The sequence below is a fragment of the Chaetura pelagica genome, unplaced genomic scaffold (genome assembly GCF_000747805.2).
Source record: "Chaetura pelagica isolate M959 unplaced genomic scaffold, ChaPel_1.0 scaffold129, whole genome shotgun sequence".
NCBI lineage: Eukaryota > Metazoa > Chordata > Aves > Apodiformes > Apodidae > Chaetura > Chaetura pelagica.
Window position 1 is genome coordinate 190,741 of NW_009954536.1, and position 21,711 is coordinate 212,451.

Consider the following 21,711-nt stretch of genomic DNA (forward strand, 5'->3'; position numbering starts at 1 on the left):
GGCCCGCACAGCCCCACCGAGGGGATGGGGATGGGGATGGGGCTCTGCCCGGAGCCCCGCGGCCCCGGGAGCGGGGAGTGCTCGGCCGTGCTGGCCGGGGAGGCTGCGCTCGGTGGGTTGGGCGAGTGGGGGAGCCGGGGAAAGTCAAGAGGCTGCGAAGAAACGGAGCGGTTCTTAAGTGTTGAGGCTTTGTGGGGATGGTGGCAGCCGTTATCTCGGTGTGATGGTGTCTGGCAGTGTGTGGCTTTTAGGGGAGGTGTGCGGAGGTGAAGTCCGCCGCGACAGAACTAGTCCCTGAAATAGGAACGTTTTTTGAGGAAAAAGAAAAAAAAGCGAGCTTCTGCAGCAACAGGAGAACGGTTGCTGCTTGTGAAACAACTTCTAGTGGGCTGTCATTTGTTTTTAGTGGTGCTGCTTTGATGCTGCTTGTCTTTAGCCAGCGTGCGGTTCTGTGTGGTGAAGTTTTAACAGCTTTTTGTGGTGTAGATTCCTGGTGCTGTTACCTCAAAACTAACTGTGTCCCCACGTTGTTGATGTTAGCCGAATAAGCTCCCTCTTTTTAAATTGTAAATGTCTCTTTCCGGTTCTGTGCTGAGCAGGTTATGGCTTGTATCAGTTCTGTTTTTCATGTCATCTGGACCAAACCTCTTCATTATCTGACCTTACAGGATGAGGTTTCGTGTAGTTTGTTCAAAGAGCAATAAGATACGGATTGTGGGATCCATCAGTTTGAAGCTTTAATAATTGACTAAGGTCTTGTTTTAACCTGCGTGTCAGTGGTCACTGGATGCCTAGAACAAAGGAAGGACTAGATCTCTTCTCCCTTCCCACACATCCTGTATCAAAGCTTTTCTGAACTTAGCTTTTTACATAGCCTGGTGAAAAGCACATCTTGGCATACAGTTCTGCAAGATGTGGTAAGCCAAATTAACAGCACTTGTGCTGAAATGAGATTTTGTTCCAGCTGCTTACCTTGCTCTGGCATTAGTGATTATCAGACTCCTCTTTGATTTCCTTTAGCTCAAAGTAATTGAAAACAGCTGAAAAATTGAACAGTCTTTGCTGTTTGTAGAGTTTTAAAGCAGCTGAAACCTGGCAGAGTGTGGACAGGAGAGGGTGCAGGTGTGGGATTTGTGTGGCTGGAAGCCAAAAGCAGGAAGGGGGAACCAGACCTTCTGGTAGAGGTGCTCCATTAAATTTGGCCCAACTGCTCATCCTACCTTTTATTTGATTCAGGTAATGCTGTGTGTCCTGACTCTGCAGGTTTCCCTTGCCTGTAGCTAAGCAGAACTTGATAATATGAAGTCACTTGCTAGAAATTAAAATGAAAGATGCTTTTAATTTTTCTTGTGCTGTCCCATAATCTGTAATGATGCATAATTTACTCAAGTCAATAGAATTCTATCAGCTTGAGTCAAGTAAGGAGGTGATCTCAGAGGGCTTAGTCTGCAGTACAAGCAGTAAATCTGGAGCTCAGTCTGCTTTTGAATTCATCCTATGGATTCTCTGAAAAAGCTTTGGGATTTCTGAAGAGCTAATTTCACATTTGCATTTGGGACATTTTGGAAACCGTTTTGAGACCTGGGTAATAGTGTTGACTTGGGACCCACCAAAACAAATAAAAATCAAAACCTTCTTGTGCGAGGAAGGGCAGTTGAAAACAAGTGCATTTTGCCCTCTTCAGTTTGAGGCTTTTCCTTGTCCATTTGGTGTTCTGATGATCAGAAAAAACACTTGGGAATCCTTTTTGATGGCATGTGTTTATGGCTGGTTTTAGCAAACTGGTCTACATCTGTTTTGCCCTCACCAAAAATGTGGGGTTTGTAGCTTCCCTCTCAGCTGCCCTGGGTTCTCTGTGGGGAAGTTTAATAACTGCTAATACAGAAATTTTGAAAGTGGTGACAGCTGTTTATGTAAACTTGTGCACTTCTTGTGCTATATATTTGTTTTATTAATTGTCTCATGATGTGGAAGAGTGGAATTTTCAAGTTGGATGTAAGCTCCCAATTCCTACTCTAAGTCGATAGGTATTGATGCTTCAGCACCTCTCTCAAGGAAGCACCATATTTGTGTCCTCAAGTACACGTATATATAACTGGTGCTCCTTAAGAATTAATTAGCAAAAATTACAGAGCTTGTTACAAAATATTTCTTTCAGATGGTAATGGGCTGAGATAGCTCTCCCAGAGTGATGGTTTCTGGAATATGAAGCGTGTTTGAACCGGGTGTTTGGAGTCTGTTTTCTCCCCTCTATCCAGGCCTGTGTGCTTCATTTCTGCTGTGGGTCTTGCCTTTTACATGGAATTCTCCTTCTGACAGGATGTGTGGAGAGTGCCCATCTGTTAGATACCTAGGTCCCAGAGCATGTCTGTTTCTGTAGGCTTTTCTGGACTCTAGAAAAAGTATATTTGTTGTGTAGTCACAGGAGTGGAGAGGGAGAGATAGTGTAACAGAAGATGCCCTTATTTAACCTCTGTCACTCTGCTGTCAAAAGGCTATAATCACAGAAGAGATTTAGAAAAGGACCCCAAAATTTACAGGCATGAACTGTCCTGTGAAGGGGGGTGTCAGGTTTGAGAGAAGGAAAATATGAAGTAAGGCACACTTGTTTGGATGCAGGCATGTGACAGACCCTCTTATCTTTTATTTATAAGAAAAGTGATCCACTTACTCTGAAATCAAGAACTGCCCAAGCTAATAGTTTGACTGTCATATCCCTAACAGTAAGGGGCAGGTTTGTCCCTTGTGTACTCATCTCCTAAAAAACGTCATGAGGAACTAAACAAAAGGCACTGAATTCAAGAGGTGTAGATAATGAAAAATATCCTCTGGTACCTTAATTTAAATTATTGAATTCTAACTTCAGTAGTCCTGTCTGCTGCTTCGATGCTTTTTCCTGAATAATCTAGTTTTCCTCTGGGTAGAAAGCTAGAGAACATGTTAGTTGCGCCCTGTTGACATACAGGACATGCTCAGTACAATTTTTTTTGTTGGTGTGTATTTTAGCCAAGATGCAAAACTGCTCTTGGCAGCAAACAGATGGAGTGTGAAGTGTTGGTTATGGTGCTGTAGTGACTTGCAGCACTGCAGACAAGGTTCTGCATTCTGAGTTAGCTCAAGTTCCCATACACTTCCCCAGAGCAGCCCAAGCAGTGCACTGCAGTCGTGCATCCTTGTGGTTTTGAAGGTGTGGACTGCCACAAAGAGCTACATCAAGAATAACTGTAGCTTCCAGGCCAGCCATCGGTTAAGAGGGAAGAAAACATCCTGTGCCTCTGCGACCTGAAGGACAGAAATAAATACAGTTTGTGGGCTGGTTGCAGAGCCTGTACGTTCTGTGCAGTGCACTGCTGCTATACACACTCTTTAAACATCTTTTCATCTGCCTGGTAGCACACCTGCCTTGTAACAATGTACATCCTTCAGGAAAGCAGGCATTGTGGTTCTGGGATTTGATCAAGGCCAGTCATTCACAGCATTGTTTTGTTTGGTTGGGTTTTTTTGGTGGGCTAAATGTTTTGTTTTCTGTCACAAAACTTAGCAACAATGTGTTGAAAATGTGAAGCTTATTTCAAATAGGTACAGGGCTGGAGCTGTCTGAGAATGGGAATGGAAGCTTCCTAGTCAGTATTGTGATGAATTTGACAGCTGAATAAATAATTTTTAAAAAGTGTACAGGAGTTTATTTGACTTTCAGATGAATCAGGCATCTGGTTGTGTTTGTGCAGGTGAAATGGGATTTTTCTTTGAATTTTGTTTGATCTTTGTAGATAACCTTGAACCCCTCGCTTGTCAAACTGGTGCTACTGTGGTATCATGTGAGGAAACTTGTTAGAAGAGTTTTAGGTGAAATGCAGGGTACAAGATCTATTATTATAGATTTTTAATTCCCACTATTTACTAAACAATCATACTAGACTTATGTTTTCTGTGGCATATCTCATTCATTTACTAGTAAGCTTTTAAGCAAGTAATCTGTAACTTAGTCTCTGCTTCTGACTGGGGAAACTAATAGAATCAGAGAAAAGAGAGCAGCCCAATTTGGAAGGGACCTTGAAAGATCATCTGGTCCAGCCTTTCAACATCTTCGTATATGAGCAAGTTCCTGTAGTTAAGAGTAAGCAGTGGGAGTCAATATTTAAGTATCTTGTAGAATTCAGAAATATCTCATGGCAAATGTAGGTTCAGTATATAGGAAGAGTTGACAGTTCACTAATTGGGTTGAGTGGTGACCTGGGAGAAGTAATTATTTGATATCATTCCCCTGAGATGCCCTGTTCTTTCGTGTAATTAGTGAAATGAGAGGTTATGTGTGAGTAGCTGTTAATGCAAATCCTCTGTTTCAGAGTATGCGTTTTGGAAAGCAGTGCAAAACTGGTTCCCTCCTGCTATAATGTAAATACTTACACCAAGTGTCATGATTAAAACCAAGACCTTACATTACTTGAGAGGCTGAAGGGTTGAATGGCAGTGAAAGTGTTGACTACAGAGGAGAGTTCAGGCTCTTAATTTGCAACTTTTGCTTTCTGAGAGTTTTGGTTTCTTTGGTGCCCACCCTGTGCTCCCTCTACGTGCTAATTTTAAATATTCAAATGCAAAATGCTTTTAAATCTGTACTTGGCATAGCATCATCTTATTAATAAGGGGTGATAGAAACAGGATTATTTGAAGATTCTGCTGAGAAAATTTCAGGGATTATAGAAGCTGTGGATCTCTGTATTGTAGACAGTTGGGCACATAGCTCTGTGTGGAGCCTTTTGTGTGAAGGAGTGGTAGGAGAAGGATTCACTTTGTTGCTGGTCTAAAGTATCAAGTATACCTTCACTGTAAAGGAAGACTATTTTAAACTGTTTTAATATGAAGCTTACTGTCCAGAGATTTTTTTTCTTGGAGCTCTACCTAAGTCTGTCTTCTCTTTCTAGCAGGTCACCAATGAAACTTGGATCCCATGTATTAAAGGTAAGTTTCTTCTTCAAATCAGTCAAATGCTTGTTGATGTTGAGCATTTCTCCATCAGGCAGATGAGCTGCAGTAGCCCTAAAATCTACACAGATAGAAAAACATCTACTTTCCTTCTTACAGATAGTGACTGTTGTGCTTACGTCTCTCCGACTTTACTTTTTTGGGGGATGTTAACATGTCTTGAAGCTAGTTTTATTCTGAAGTGTGTATGTGCAACTTAATTGAGCTCTACTTATTTACTAGACTACCCTCTTTCATTTGTGAGCAAATCTGCAGCACTTGCTGTTTAATCCTGATTTATGTCAAATAGTTGACTTAGCCCTCTTCTGTCTTCAAAATAAGAGAAATCTTAAGTGTTTGCACTTCAAAAGCCTCCCCCCTAGGTTCTGTGAAGATAAAACACTATATTTAGCTTAATGAGACAGCGTTGCCACTTCCCACGCAGGTAATTGCTATGCTGCATCTGCAGGCAGGGACAGTGCAGCTGAAACTGGCAGAGTGGGGAGTTGGAACCTTGTGCAAATAAGGCTCTTTTCCTCATCTCAGAAGGGCCAAAGGTGATGCTGTGCAACACTGTTACATAGAGCAAAGAAGGCTTGATGTTTTGTCTGCAAACCATTGGGAAATCGTGGTAAAAATAGTGTTTCTGATTTGTCAGCAGCTCTGAATCCATAACCTTTTTTCAGTGATACCCTCTCTTGCAGTATATCACATAGTGCAGAGGCTTATCCTCTATTTTGTGTTTAGTGTCCCTTTAAGTATTTCAAGTGTGAGTCTTTCCAGAAGTGCCATTATCTTTCTGAATAAATTCAGTGAATTTCAAAATTAAGCTTAATGTTTTATTGTCTGAATTATTAGCTGTGAAGTTCTGTATGATGCTTGTAAGTTGCTGGGGTTTTTTTAAAGTATTTTCCTAAATCACTTCTTCAAAGCTAAATTTTTGAAGGTGAAAAAAGTACTTGCTTCTGTGCTTGGTACCATATCAGTTGAGTGAATGTGTGACTAATGGTATAGTTTGTCTTGGAATCAATGAGTAAGAAGTATTGTCTGAGTCCAAAGTTTAACAGGTGTGAGAGTTTAATGTCAATAAAATTAGAAATTAATATAATGGGCTTCTGTAGACACTGATTAAGCTGAAGTATTTAAGGTAGATTTTAGTGGTAAAGTAGAACTTGAATTTGGGTTAGAAAAACTTTGTGAAAGGGAGGGGAAGGGATTGGAGAAGGAGGAAGAATTTTTCTGTAATTGCAGCTGTCTCTGCATTTCTTGAGGTCAGAACTCTCAAAGATGGATGTCTGCAAGAGTTGTGTGGTTTTTTTTAAAACATACTATAATATGTTAATATACTATTGAGATTCTGTTTGACTTAAGTGTCTAAGAAAAAGTCTAAGGAGAAATTTCTAGGTATCTGTACTAGTTAGTCCAACCTTCAATGTGCAGCCTTTCTCCCTGCATGTGGTTCTGTGTGTATTCTTGCCGTGCATCACTCTTTAAATATCTGACAGCAATAATGTGTGAAAATGTGGCAGAATTCTTGTCCTTTATGCCACTTAATTTGTTGTAGCTATATTTTTGTTAGATCATCTTCCTGAAGGACTTACTGCCATCATCTTATGGTATCTGCTGTCTTTTTTTCTATAGGATATAGACAGCAAGCTACTTGTAGCTGGAAATGAAACCTTTGTACAAGAAATGAAACAAGATGATTCAAAAGAGGTTGGTTAAATATTGCTTTGTGCTTCCAGCATCACACTAGAAATATTAAAGGATTTAATAATCAGTCTTCATCCTGAAACTAACATAGGTTAGAATTTGTGGTTGATGTTGGTAAGAGTGTCCATCCAAAGGGTAAATATGAAACTAAGTATTTTTAAAATGTACTTAGGATTCACCAGGGTTTTAAGTGTTTGTGTAATTTGCAGGATGATACTTAGCAATGCATGAGAACTCTAGAGTGAACAGCTCTTGTTTCCTAACGCTCTGTCCAAGTATGTTAAAGATGAATGGAAGTTAGTTACTTTGTTTTATTTTTCAGTTATGCCTATTTCTGCACCTAGGTCTCCAGAATTTTTAAACAAAATACATTTTGTAGGCAAAGCAACTCTTTAATGTGAGAGTTCTTGTGGGTGTTGTACAGACTGCCTGGTAAGTGTATTCCAGAAATGCCCATTTAATAGGAGAATGGTTTTGGTTTTGATTTTTAGATTATTGACAGTATTATAGAAGAAAGCCAGAAGGCACAACAACTGGATGATGATTCTTTAACTTCCAGAGGAAAAGAACTGACTGTTCCAATTTCAGATGCAAGTACTTGGATTTCTGGAGCGGGTATTGTCAGTAGCATTCCAGAAGTATTAGCTGCTAAAGTACCATTACAAGAAGACCCTGGAGAACCAGTGTATGAGAGTATGTGTAAGGACACTGAATTTGAGTCAGGGAAGCTTTTGTTTACTTCTGAGCAACAGGAAATTCATAAACTAACAAAGGTAACAAATGCAGCTGACCATAAAATGGATGAAACTGAAGCACAGGAAGAACCATCAAAAAATGAGGACATAGCAGATAAGAAAGAGGCAAATACTTTAGAACAAGTGGCTTCAGATTTATCTACCAAAGACCTTTCTACAGCAGAAGAAACACCTCCAGCAAAACCACCAAGGCAGCTTACTGTAGAACCTGATATAGTTGCTAGCACAAAGAAGCCTGTCCCAGCACGGCCACCACCTCCAACAAATGTCCCTCCTCCCAGACCACCACCACCTGCACGGCCAGCTCCACCACCCCGGAAGAAGAAGAGTGAGCTGGATTTTGAAGTGCAAAAACCTGTTTTAGAAGGCAAGTATTCTATTTTAGGTGGCTTTAGTGTTCTGCGTGGTTACTATTTTTGTATTTTGAGTGAAGAATCATTCAATCTTGTGCTTTTAGTTGGTGCCTAAAGGAGGAAAAAAAAATTCTTCAACAATCTTAGCCTCTTACAGTGGAGAAATTCCCTTTGCATTACAAGTGTTCCTAATCTGTAGAGCTTCTTGTAAACTGACACTTTCTTACCAAAAGAGCTACTTCTGTAGCAAGAAGATGCTTCATCAGTACAAAAACTAAAACAAAAAAATTAGGATTCAAATAGAACATGTGCAATATGTATTTGCTTAGAAATCCAAGTCAAGATGTAGGTCTCATGAAAATGTGTAGTCCTGGGTTACTAGGGAAAATACAAAAAAAAAAATCATTAATAAAACTTGAGGACTAGGTGTGAAATTGTGCCTGTGCCTCCAAGTACATATGAACTATAGACTTCCTAAGACAGATTTGGTGGCAATTGAGGTTTAAAAACAAACTTGTCAGAGTGTTCAAGAGTATGATGTTACGATTCTAACAACTCATAAACTCTCTATGGCAAGTGTTTACTGTCTTCTTTCTCATGTCAATTTCTTTTCAGTTTCTCGGGAGAACTTCACAGCTGGTGGTCTTTTAACTCCAAGTGCAGTGACAGAAGGCATGCCCAAAGATTCTCAGCCCTCCTTGGATTTAGCAAGTGCAACTAGTGGAGATAAAATAGTCACTGCACAGGTATCAGGAAATTATTTGAAGTTTAATAAGTGGCATTTTCTATCACTTTAGCATTACACTAGAGATGATGTGTTCTGTTTGCACAATTTCAGGAAAATGGGAAAGCAGCTGATGGCCAAATGACAAATGAAGTACTTGGACCACAAAGACCCAGGTCTAATTCTGGAAGAGAGCTTACAGATGAGGTATTGATGACTGTGGTCTGTACCTAGTATATTCTTGTGCTTGCTATTCCAGGCTGTCTAGTAAATTGAAATAGTGCTGTGAACCACTGTATTCTGTCACCAGGGAGGCAAACAGGAGTGATGGCATTCTGTCTTTGAGCTCTTTGGGGTCCCTCACTCATATGTAGTGTTAGTGTTAAACGTGTCAGCTGTCATAGTTCTGAAAAGCTTTGAGTTTGTATTTTGTAGCTTGCAAACATGTTACAAGATTTTAGTGGGAGGGAACACCGCAAGCTTGGCATTTTCTTACGTATCTACAAGGGGAAGGAGTCAGCAGAGAATGATTTTCCTAATATTAGAAATAGTTTCTTCAGTTGATAGCTTCCATTAATTCTATTGATGTCTTTGAGCTGCTTTCAATTGTTGTTTGTATATATCTGTGTAAAGCTTTTTTGCTACTGCTAAACAGATGTATGATCACGAGATGCTCCAAAAAACCTGTTTCCTTTGTGTAGTACTAGGTAGGTCTAAATGCTTTCTCTCTGTAGCTAAAAGTGGTCTTTGACTAAATCTGAGCTACAGCTGTTGGAATATCTGAAATGGGGAAGACTTCAAAATCTTTTCTTTACATAATATGTATGATATGAGCATGGAAGGTGTCAGACAGTGGCTGATGTCTGTACAGCTGCATTTCTGATTTTTCAAGTTTAAGCTTTTGATGAGATGTATTTTTTCATCTGTGTATAGTGCTTGATAATGTTTGCACTAAGACTCTAAGGGCAATTTTAAATTTCGTCTTTGTGGACTAAATATATAGTGAGTTACAGAATTTCCCATTAAAGTAAATAATCTGTGAGATCAGATGATTTATAATTTGCCCTCGGTTTTGAAGTCTAATCAAGAAATCTTGATTTCACATTTTTTCCATAGGAAATTCTAGCAAGTGTAATGATAAAAAACCTTGATACAGGTGAAGAAATACCCCTGAGTTTGGCAGAAGAAAAGTTGCCAACAGGCATTAACCCCCTAACTTTGCATATCATGAGGAGAACTAAAGAATATGTCAGGTATGGATTATTAGAGCTTTCAGATCTTTCCAGTGCTCTCATAGTTTTTCATACATGGAGGCAGCTCTTGTGCAAGTAAAGGGAGTCCCACTCCATCTGTCTCTGACTAATTTGAGTGCTAATTTGGTTCTCTAGGAGCTAGGCTGTTTATTGAATTTTTAAAAATAACTAAAAGTTGATGGTAGTGCTGGAGCTTGACAGGATGTCTCTGCAAATCCAGCTGAACAGCAATTAAAAATTGATGTATTTAATGTTGTCGTTTCTACACTGAATTAAACACAGTTCAAGTCCCGTATGTTGTTTGTGCTGCCACCTCCTGTGGCTTTTTCAGTGTTTAATTTAGTAGACTTTGGTGCTCTTAAGATCTGTGGCCATAATATGATGATGCTTTAGTATCAAGATGCCTAAGACTTGAAAGAAAGATCTGTTTTATTATCTGATTAACATCATATCCATGTATTTCCAGTGTATTACATGCAGGAATAAAGATGGATCCTGAGATGCAGATCCTGCTTTACTAATGTTTCATTGATTCTGATTTTGTATTCAACAATCACTTCTGTATTTCCCAGTAATGATGCAGCACAGTCTGATGATGAAGACAAGATGCAGACACAGCAAACAGATGTTGATGGAGGGAGGTTAAAACAAAAAACGTAAGATACTCTTTCTTGTCCCTACAAAGAAAAGGCAGGTGTTGTTTTTTTAGGCTGAATCTTTCCCTCTGACTTCTGAATAAGTTCTCTTTTAATGACACCTGAACTTATATAAGCCCATTGCTCTGCAGTTAAACTGCAGGTTAAATGACTGCTGGCAAATGAAATACTTAGAAGCAGCAATGGGAAGAGATAATACTGCATTTCAAATTTAAAAAAACCTAATTCATAATAGCAAAAAAATGAGAATTTGCCAGTGTTGTGTTGAAAAAGTGCCTTTGCTTTTTAAGGACCCAGCTGAAAAAGTTCCTTGGCAAGTCTGTGAAGCGAGCGAAGCACCTTGCTGAGGAGTACAGTGAACGTGCTGTTAATAAAGTGAAGAGTGTTCGAGATGAAGGTCAGGGACACTGACTTCTTTTTTTTTTGTTAATAGAGTAGTCTCATTATCCTTGGGCTTCTAGGAATCAGAGCTGTCTGAGAGACATACTGCTGATGTGGCTTTTTAGAGTTGAAGCTTGTAGCTTGGTAGGCATCCAGAGATTAGCAGGTTACAAGGGTGAATTCCTGTAAAGAAGTAGTTGAGAGACCTTTTCAGCCAAACCAGTTGAACCGTAATTTTTTTGTTGTGTTGTTAAAAAGCTGTCTGGAAATCAAGATGTAAACCTTTTTGGAAAGCAAGGGTAAGATGTGGGTTGTCTTCATGACTTCAGTAAAATGAGATTGTTTTCTGACAGCCAGTGTCACCATTAGAATTGTCACATAGCTTGATCTCCTGTTAGATTTCCCAAGCACAGCTGTATTCTCCCCTTCTTGTCTCATCAGTGTTTCTGGCAGACAGGCTTCAAGTACTGCAGTGAGACAATCTAACCACAACCTAAGTACCCTACAACAGATGCACTTCAGCATCTCATGTTGCCCCAGCTCTTTTGCCATTCTTACGTTACGTGGGTGAATGACCAGACCATTTCAGTGTATTCAGTCAGAAGAAACTAACACAATGCAGTAGATAATCTTCAGCATGCATCAAACTGACAGAAATCACTTAGTGCAGAATCTGCTGAATGCAAGACCTGGCACAAATAAAAGAGCAGAGCAAAAATTTATAGTAGTTCTTATTCTGAGTGTTCAGTGTTTGGAATCACTGAAACCTTAAATTAGGGTAGATGTGTTTTTAGACCTGATGCAGCAGTATTCTTGTTTTGCTTTAAGATCCTAATCTTGCCTCTACAAATTTGCTAATTCAAGACAAATTTGCTGCCAAAAAGTACTGGCAAATGCTTTCTAACAGATGAAATGTGTGCTGTGATATGTACTGCTGAATTTGTGTTCCTCTTAGTCTTCCACACAGATCAAGATGACCCCTCCTCCAGTGATGATGAAGGGATGCCATATACAAGACCAGTTAAGTTTAAAGCAGCACATGGCTTCAAGGGACCTTACGATTTTGAACAAATTAAAGTTGTTCAGGATCTCAGTGGAGAGCATATGGTAAGTCTCAAATTTAATCTGTGGTTTTGCTGAATCTGTTCAGCTGTAGCTTCAGCTTCTAGTTTTCATCTATTTGCTGAACTCCAGAAATCACTGTCAGATTTATTCTTCTTGAAGAGCAGTTTTGTTCAGTAAAATAACATTCTGGCAATAAAAAGTGGCTGGTTTGATCAGATCTTCAGGGGGAAAAAAAAAGGTCTGTAGATATTTGGGCTTCAGGGATTCTCAAGAGCTTTTCCTTAAAAAGGTTTTGGTATCAAGTGCTACTTGGTTTCTTGGTTCATGCAATTACCAATTTAGGCTGAAATAGGCTGTGTTCCACTACCAGAACTGAGGACAGAGCAGTAGGGTTGTCCTACTCAGCCAATAAACTGGTCTACCTATTAGAGATGTGAACACAAGTGTTGACAGAAATGCTGGGTAGGTTCTGGAGGAAAAAGTGGGGACAGATTAGTGGGGTATGTGGATCAGAACAGTAAGGAGGGAGATGGGATATATGTTGAGATGACTGTGGAGAGAGAGGCAGAAAAACTATCTATTTGTCACTGTTGGAAGTGGGTGTGCTGCCCTGCAGAGTCTGAAACACATACCAGTGATCTCGAGTTCCCAGATTCTTCTGCAGACAGCAACTCTCTGACAATGACTGAAACAGTCCCCATCTCTGTGTTAGGCTAAGGGTGATGACCTTAAATTTATGTTACTTGTGGTATCTTGTATACATGTCCTAAATCTTGTCAGTTTACATTCTAGGAAGACTTTGTGCTATGGAAAAAGGCACTCCATGGAACTTAAACAGTGATCTTTTAACTTTCATAGGGTGCTGTTTGGACAATGAAGTTCTCTCACTGTGGTCGATTACTGGCATCTGCAGGACAGGACAACGTGGTCAGAATTTGGGTTTTAAAGAATGCTTTTGACTATTTCAATAACATGCGAATGAAGTACAACACAGAAGGTACCTTTCTGTCCACCACTAGAGCTCTGAAACGCTAGGAATTCTAGTTATTTGGGAATTAAAGCTGACCGTGCTGTTTCTATCTGTGTTCTAGGCCGTGTCTCTCCCTCCCCGTCTCAAGAGAGTCTGAATTCTTCAAAGTCTGATACTGATGCAGGGGTATGTACAGTGGATACTGAGAGAAAGGGGGGGTTTGCACTGTTCTGTGATGCCAGATCTTCATTGCTGCTTTATCCAAACACATTAAAGAGTTCTTGACCTCTGTCTTTGAGGCATAGAAAAACTGTCTTAACAGAATTTGACTGTTGATATCACATGTCTATCAGGTGCCAGCGAAAAAGCACATCACTGAATCTAGTGCATCACAAGGTCTGTGTAGCTTCCCTGGCACCTTCTGTCAGAGGAGATTTTTGAGTCAAGTGCTGAAGGGGAAGAAGCTTCATTGTTGAATTTCCTGCCCTAGTGTTTTGCCTGGGAGCGTTACTTACTGTTAACTTCTGTCTCAATGGTGCCTTTTCCGAGGAAGGTCAAACTCGACAATGGGATCCTCAGAAGCACAAGAAAACCTGACATTGTTAAGGCTTTCACATCCATGCACAATAAAACAGAATGTGACTGGCTAAACGTATTAAGACCCTCTTACTCTACTCAGATACTTTAGTAAACTTGTCATTAAAATTAAAGTATTTAAAGAGGATTTTTTATAAATTTATTTTTGGTTTCCAATAGTGTAACAAACAGGTGACAAAATCAGGATTCAAGCACAGATTTTAGCAGTAGTTTTATTTAATGAGCACTGTTTTGGGGGGGATGACAGGAATTTTCCTTCCCTTAAGCAAATGAATAGGCTTGCTTAGCCAAACACACCTAGGGTGTTGTTTGGAGTCTTATTTTTTTTCAGAAGAGGGTCTGTATAGGAACTTCTAGGGTTTGTTTTTTTAATTTTGCACCTGTGTATTCTGAAAGGGTCTTTTATTAGGAAGTTACAATTCTTGATAGGCACTAGAAACATGGAAACTTTGACTCACAGTTTATATTCTAAGTGGGAATGCAGTTTTCAAGATGGATATACTTTGTTCCAAAGGCTTATCTGCAGATGTTTGCTTAAACAGGCTTTATCCCACTGAGAAGGTGTATGGATGGAAAATGTACAGCTGCTTCATTTTGGAATTTCAATATGGTGTTTTAAAGCCCATAGTACTTGAAATTTACTTTGTTTATTACTGCAGTGTTGTTTATTTTGATCATAGTACTTGAAATTTACTTTATTTGTTTATTACTGCAGTGTTGTTTATTTTGAAGGCATAAGAGTTGTTCTTCAAATCCTTATTGGCCCTGTACTTCTTGTAAGCAGGAATTGCTTAATTGTTAATTTTCCCAGCTAACATTTTGTAAAGTTTCTCTACTCTTTGATAGATTTGCAGTGGAGTTGATGAAGACCCAGATGATAAAAATGCTCCATTTCGCCAACGACCCTTCTGCAAATACAAAGGGCACACAGCAGATCTGCTTGATCTTTCCTGGTCCAAAGTAAGGCACCTTCTTAGAGAGTACACAGTTCTCCTGTGTTCTCATTGTTTGCTTTGTCAGTTGCTGTTTCAACCATACATCTAAACAATATGAAACAATAATTGAAGTTAAGAGAAAAGATTTGTAGACAACACTTAGTCCAGCTGAAATAGTTGGGATAAAATGAAAAAACTTCTTGGGCTTCTCTAATTAAAAATGATCTTTAAAAAAAACCTAAAAAAACAAGCTAGTAACAGTTACAGTTGTGTATTTGATAGTGATGTTGACATTTTATGTGAAAGGATAAAATACTGAATTTCATGACAACAGAGAAATTGGTGAGACTTTACCAATCAGATGGTTTCTGTGTTTTCTGTTACTTCTGTGTCTGGGAATAACCATGGAATTCTCTTGTTTCACAGAATTATTTCTTGCTTTCTTCTTCTATGGACAAGACTGTCAGACTATGGCACATATCCAGAAGAGAATGTCTTTGCTGCTTCCAGCATATAGACTTTGTCACTGCTATAGCATTCCATCCAAGGGTGAGTGTCATTGCCCTCTTTCTTCTAGAGAGGCAGAGTTTGAGATTACAAAACTTCTCCATTTTTATTTTCAATTTAAAAAATAATTGGATAACAGGGTTTGTGAACTTTAAAAATATGCCTTTTGGCATATCAGGGAACTTGAAGTGTTCATCTTTATTAAACATGCCCAGGTGTGTCCGTATGGTTTAACCATTTGTGAGCATGATGTGGAAAGTGAATTGTCTGTTGTCTGTAGCATCACACCTGGCATAGTTTTGAGCAGCTTGGTGAAGAGTCAGAATTTCCAATAATAGCTATTGTGATTAAATTAGTGGAAAAAATTATAATGAAGTAGAACAGATTCTTCAGAGACCGCAGAATCCTTGGGGATGCTTAAAACTTGACAAGATATAACCTTCTACAGCCTGAGCAAACTTTTGAGGCTGTCCTTGCAATGAGCAGGAAATGTGACCAGAAACCTCCAGAGATTTCTTCCAGCCCATCTGATTTGGTATGTTTTTTAAAAATCCTGTAATAAAGCTTCATAGTTATTAATGAAGCTTAAGTAGAGGAAAAGTGTTTTTCAATGTTCCCTGAACATAGAGAGCTGGTGGATGTATTGGGAACTCTGAAAGGAACTTTCAACTCCTGACAAGGTTAGTATTTTTCTAACTTATGTTCTGAGGGTGAAACTGTGGTAACAGTGAACAGTTTTCCAACTGGAGGTGTAAACACTGTGTGTGTGCAATCTGATCAAAAATCTGTAAGAAATTAGGCTCCATTTACCAGTAATTTTAATGCTGTCTTTTCAACCTTCTAACCTTATCAACTCATCCAGGAGCTCTTATTTGGCAGTTTCTGGAGAGAAGGTGTTTGGAAAAGGGGCAGAAAGGTTTGAAGGAAATCAGAGCATACTCCATAGCACAAGTGGAGACTAATGCAGTTTGTCCTCTCAGGATGACAGGTACTTCTTAAGTGGTTCATTGGATGGGAAACTCCGACTCTGGAACATTCCTGACAAAAAAGTGGCATTATGGAATGAAGTAGATGGGCAGACAAAGCTGATTACAGCTGCTAACTTCTGTCAGAATGGCAAATACGCAGTGATAGGCACCTATGATGGAAGATGCATCTTCTATGACACAGAGGTAAAAAGTCCTTGAGGCTATGGCCATTTTTTCCTGTTAAATAACAGATTTAAAACTTGTGCTTATTTAAATATGAAACACCCAAACCTATTGGAATGTGAAGCAAAATAGATTAAAGTTTTTGCACATTTTGTTTTAAATTAACATGCATTTTAATATCTTCCCAGCACTTGAAGTACCATACACAGATACACGTGCGATCTACCCGGGGCCGAAATAGAGTTGGAAGAAAAATTACTGGCATTGAACCCTTGCCTGGAGAAAATAAGGTACTGTCTGTCAGTGCAACTTTGGCTCAGTACTGGAGTCTGAGATTTGTGTCTAATGATTCTTGAGTTTGTGCTGAGTCTTGTTTGTAGACACTGACTTCAATCAGAATTCTTCTAACACTACTAAAATGAACACTGCTCTTTGCTGATTTAGGCTATACATTACTAAGTAGTGGTAAAATAGACTTAATGACATTATGCTCTGATTACAGGTGAGGAAATGCTTACAGATGGCCTTGAGTGAAAATTTCTCTGGCATAACTAACCTCTCCCAAATTTAATATTCATTTGAAAATGTGCTTCATACAGAAGATATAAATACGCTGAAAGCTCAGAGGCTGTTACCCAAACAAGTGTACTCCATTCTTCAGAGTCAGTCCTTTTGTTTAGTTTCTGTCTAAGCTGAAGTCTTTATGTTGAAAGAGTCAGATTCTCATCAAGGAAGGAACATGCTGTTAAATATTACAGTCATAATCTAAAGCTGGAGAGTTTTTCACTTGCATGTAAAGGTTATGGGGTGATGTTGGATCAACAGCTGGCTGTATTAGAGTAGTAAATCAGCAGCTATTTTCATCTATATTGTATTTTTATCAATGCCAAAAATTACCAGCTTCCCAAGGGGTGCAGAAAATTCAGAAATCAATAGTGCCTTTGGCTTTGCATCAAATGCTGATGATGTAATGAAACAGTTCTGGAGAAGCTCCTTTGAAAACAAGCAGGAAGTTCAGTAATCTGGTGGTAATGGTGTTCCAAGAGTTGTCACAACTTTGTTGCATAAATGATTAGATAAGTAGGGGTCAGATTCATCTGCCACTCCATGATAGCCTTTTCCTAGGGTCCTCTTGAGACCTGTTCCTAACCTGCACTCTGCTCCATTTCCAATGTACTATGAAAAGGCTGATCAACTGAATGCCCATATGCATTTTGACAAGCCTTTTCTAAGGTGCATTTAAGTTTCTGATCTGAAAAACATAAAAAGGAAAGTCACATCAGCCAAGAAAAGCTCAGCTTGCTTGTATGGCAGATAATGGCCTCTGATCTGTGCTTCATGTTTGATAGGTCATGACTCTCCAGAAATTTACCTCACTAGAGTAGTTGCTCTGTTTTATTGTTGAATGTGTTCCGAAATAACCTTTGCAAATTGATGACTGTTCTTCAGGCCCATGTTTTACTGTAGTAAAGAGCAGCTGTTCTGGTTCAGACTAGTCAGGATGATCTTGACAGTACATTTGTCTCCTATCCATTGACAGAAGACGAGAGAGGAAAATTACATTGTCCTTGCTAGTTCTGCTTCTTTGGACCTATTCTCTGTCTATGACACTTTATCAAAAGAACTGGGAATTCTGACTGAGTGAACTCTGTTGCTCCTTCTTGGGAATGCTAATTATAAAATGTATTTACTTTTTTCTAGATACTAGTGACATCAAATGATTCCAGAATCAGATTGTATGACCTAAGAGATCTGTCTTTGTCCATGAAGTACAAAGGATATGTCAACAGCAGCAGCCAAATCAAAGCCAGCTTTAGGTAAGATAGTGTTAGAGAAACAGAGTTGTTGGATTTGGGAAATGCTGTGGGTGAAGTACAGAGGCTTTGGTTTAAATTTGTTTACCCTGGTATGCAGCTGAGCCTCTGAAATGCCACTTGGCTCAGAATACCAAGGTAGCTAGAGGCTCTGGTCAGGAATGACAAAACTGCCCATGAGCAGGAGCTTCTGTGAACTGGTGAATCTTTTTATGTTGACAGTACCATGCATGTTCATCACTATTGCTATAAATACAGGAACTGTGCTAGCACTGGTGGGGCTGGGACACTGCAGCTTTTCTTTCCTCCATGATAAATAGGTTTTATTTCCTTAATTTTGTCAGGTATAATTGCAGATGTGTTGGTCATCCAAGTGTTGCCCAAGGCTGTTGTCCACTGCCTGTGTATCATCACTGTCAGGAAACAGCCTGCAAAACTGTTGGAATTTTTCTTCTTTCTCTGTGCTGGCCTAAGCTCCTTTTCTGAGTTTGAATATATTACTGTGACTGTCATGAAAATACTGGTTTTTAAGGTTTTATAAGAGAAGGGAGTAGAGGGAAACGAATCTTTATTCTAGTCCTTCCTTGAGTCTTGTAGAAGCCAAAAGGGAAGAATGCGTGAGTATCTATTTAAGCTTGGTATTTGAGCAGAGGAGGGCAGCAGTGCTTAAGGAATAATGTCAAGTGTAATTTTTATTGTGAACTGCTGGCCTTGGAAAGCACATTTAAGGCAGATCCAGTATGTCACAGAAGGGCTGGGGTTGGGAGGGAAACCATCTTGTCCAGCCCCTCTGCTCAAGATGAACTTCCAAATGAAGTCAGCTCTGTTTACAGGGCTGGAGCATGGTTAGTGTTAGATATGCAGCATATTCCTGCAGTAGGCAAATGAAAAGTAAATACTTGGGTTGGATTAGCAGGTGCTGTTTTGTCTCTGTCAGTGTGTATTATACAGTCATCTGGTTACAATCTTGTTTAATGCCTTTCATCTTTCACCTGTGGGTATTTTTTTTTTGCCATGGTTATATTGTAAACAACTCCTGTTGCACAGTCTCTGGTGTTGCCAGAGGTTCCAGTCTCAAACAGATGCAAATTGTACTTAAAGATGATCCCATTTTTTTGTTGCTGAGTGTAGCTGTTAGACCAACCCTCTTCTGTGCCATAAGCTGCAAGAGAACAGCTTCTCTACTATTATGAGAAGTCTTTTTTCTTCTAGAGGGAGAGCATGAGAAGTTTGCCTGCACATTCATGTAAGGACTATTTTTTTTTTTTTTTGAGCTGGAGCCACTGAAGTAAAAGATACATTTGAATTGTGAACTGAGCCTGATTGCACTTGTAAAGCTGCAAATCATCTGGAGAGCTAGTGTAAAGGTTGCTTTAACAGCTCTGGTTTTTTCCTTTGAATCTTTAGCCATGACTTCACCTACATTGTAAGTGGTTCAGAAGATAAATATGTTTATATTTGGAGTACATACCATGACTTGAGCAAGTTTACATCTGTAAGAAGAGACCGGAATGACTTCTGGGAAGGCATTAAAGGTAGGAATCAACTTTTGATCTCTGCTTTATTAAAGCTCATATGATTTAAAAAGATATCTTTCTCTTCCAGTTTTTATTTACTCAGCAGTACTATTCATTTAGCTTGAACAAATTATGAGCAAAATGCACTGAAATTGGTGGATTTTCAATAAGTGGACTGTCAGAAAACCTTGTCCACAGGAGACTCTACAAGTGAATGATTGGGGTGGCAAGAGATAGTAGCTGAGAGTTTGTCCAGCTTCAGGATGAGATCCTGGATGAATGTAATGTTTTGTTGGCAAAACTTGATTGTATAAGTGTAGTAATCAAAATAACTATCAATCCTTAGATCCTTAATGTAAGTGTGACTAAAAATGAAAGCAAACATTTTTTTTCCCTTCCATGGCAGTATCTGAGGGAAAAAACAAGCAACTTGTTTGTCTCCCACACAGTTTTTGGGAAATGCAGGGCCATGTTTATAACAAGCATATTTAGAAGCTAGTTTTAGGTACTTGCAGGAGCTTCTGAGATCCCTAAGTTTATAAAACAATGAGAGTTGCTCCTTGAATAATGAGATTGGTGCCACTAATACTGAGATTCTAGGATCTCTACTCAGATTTCTGCCTGCTATTCTTGTAAAATGAACAATTTCTTGAAAGGAGGCAATGAAAATTGGTTTGTCTTTCTGCAGCACACAATGCAGTGGTCACCTCTGCAATTTTTGCTCCCAATCCTGGTTTGATGGTGTCACTGGAAACCTCTGAAAAGCAAGAAGCTGAAAGTAAGGGAGAAGATTCTGAAACATCAGATACCATACCCTCTGGTAGGTGTTTAAGATGAGCTTTGTTTGAGACTATGGTATGAGGAGAAAAAGATGATGAATTCTGTCAATTTGGGACTGGGGTTCCTGAAGAAGAAAGGTCCTTGTAGTGGCATGCATATATATTCCTACCTTAGCAATTGAACATTTTGGCAGCTGTTGCAATCTTACAACCTGAGAGAATTTGAAGTGAGTGGCATAGCTGTTGTCCTGTGTGCTTGAGGATGATTCTCTTTACACTTGAGCTGATGGGAGGCAGAGCTGTACCAACAACATATGGAGCAAAAAAGTCCCCTTCTTAGACATGCAGGTGTTGAAGTATTGGCAAGATAACAGGAATGTGATAGACAAGGGTGTCACAGTGATAGGTTATCTTTTAATGAGAGCTTGATTTATATATATATATGTATTTAATGAACTAACAGTTTGTTCTCTTGCCTTATTCAGGAGCTTTGAAGACAGATCACACAGAAGTGCTTTTATCAGCTGACTTTACTGGAGCAATCAAAGTCTTCATTAACAAAAAGAAATATGTATCTTAGTTGTTTTGCAACTGACAGCATAAAGCTATGGTACTGTGGGATTAAAATTCCATAAATAATGTGGGCAAAAGCAAAGTATCTAATATAATAATGTTACAGGCTGATTTATTTTCAAATCTTTGTTTTAAGGCTACTCAGCTATTGGCTTCTTGGAAAGCGGTGTCTACCTAATAACACCTGGGCTTGTAGAATAGAAAGGAATGTGTAAGAACAGTCCTGCCAAAAGTTAGACTTTAAACTCCCTAAGAACAGTCGTTTTTCAGTGTCATGGTGAACCTGCACAGGTTTCTGCACAAAAATGTATTCACAAATGTGTGTGCCTTTTGGTTATATGCACCAATTTGAACATATATCAAAAGGATTTTAGTGGTGCTTGTGGCCACTAGGTGTCAGAAACAGGGATGGGAAGGGAAGGTTGGAAGTGAGGCTGGAAAAAGGCTGAAAGATCTTGTATGATTTTTGCACAAAATTCCATTTGAGAAAGATCTTGAATTTGTAGTAGCTAGTGTTCAGAATTTTAAGTTATGCAAGTTTTTGATGGGTCAGCAACCATGTGTAAATGTTTTTATAAATTTCTCAACTTCAGGACGTGAAAATTTTTTGTTGTCTTTTAATTATTGTGGACTTTAAATTCCTTTCTTATATATAATTTTTTGCACACTGGAGCACAATACTTGTGTAAAGAATTCTCTCATTCCTTGTTCACGGGCACCAGGATATACTCACCTTCCAGATAAAATTAAGCTGCATTAGAAAGTTCTTATATTTTACAACTGTGTAAAATAAACTGTTTACATTTTTTAAGCATTGTAGCTTAAAGTTTTAAGTTCTTGTTTGTTTAGTGCCACTGAATTTTGAAAGTCTTTGTAAATACTCATATACAACACCTATGAAGTAACATTCTGGGCATCATAACCCATGGAATGTTATTGATGGTCAAGTGTTTCAGAGAACAGATGTATCATTAAACTTGGTCACACACTTGTGTGTGAAATTGTG

At 39.0% G+C, this 21,711-nt stretch overlaps 1 protein-coding gene across 1 annotated transcript; it reads left to right on the forward strand.

Moving 5' to 3' along the window:
• Positions 1-4,931: 4,931 nt before the first annotated feature.
• Positions 4,932-21,697, forward strand: WDR44 (WD repeat domain 44). Its single transcript, XM_010004759.1, has 19 exons — positions 4,932-4,959; positions 6,604-6,678; positions 7,167-7,797; positions 8,399-8,529; positions 8,622-8,714; positions 9,624-9,760; positions 10,333-10,416; positions 10,707-10,813; positions 11,753-11,904; positions 12,721-12,859; positions 12,954-13,018; positions 14,276-14,389; positions 14,791-14,913; positions 15,852-16,043; positions 16,211-16,312; positions 17,724-17,839; positions 19,244-19,371; positions 20,042-20,173; positions 20,618-21,697. The coding sequence occupies exons 1-19, from the start codon at positions 4,933-4,935 to the stop codon at positions 20,710-20,712; spliced, it is 2,643 nt and encodes an 880-aa protein (XP_010003061.1). The 5' UTR covers position 4,932; the 3' UTR covers positions 20,713-21,697.
• The last annotated feature ends 14 nt before the right edge of the window (positions 21,698-21,711 follow it).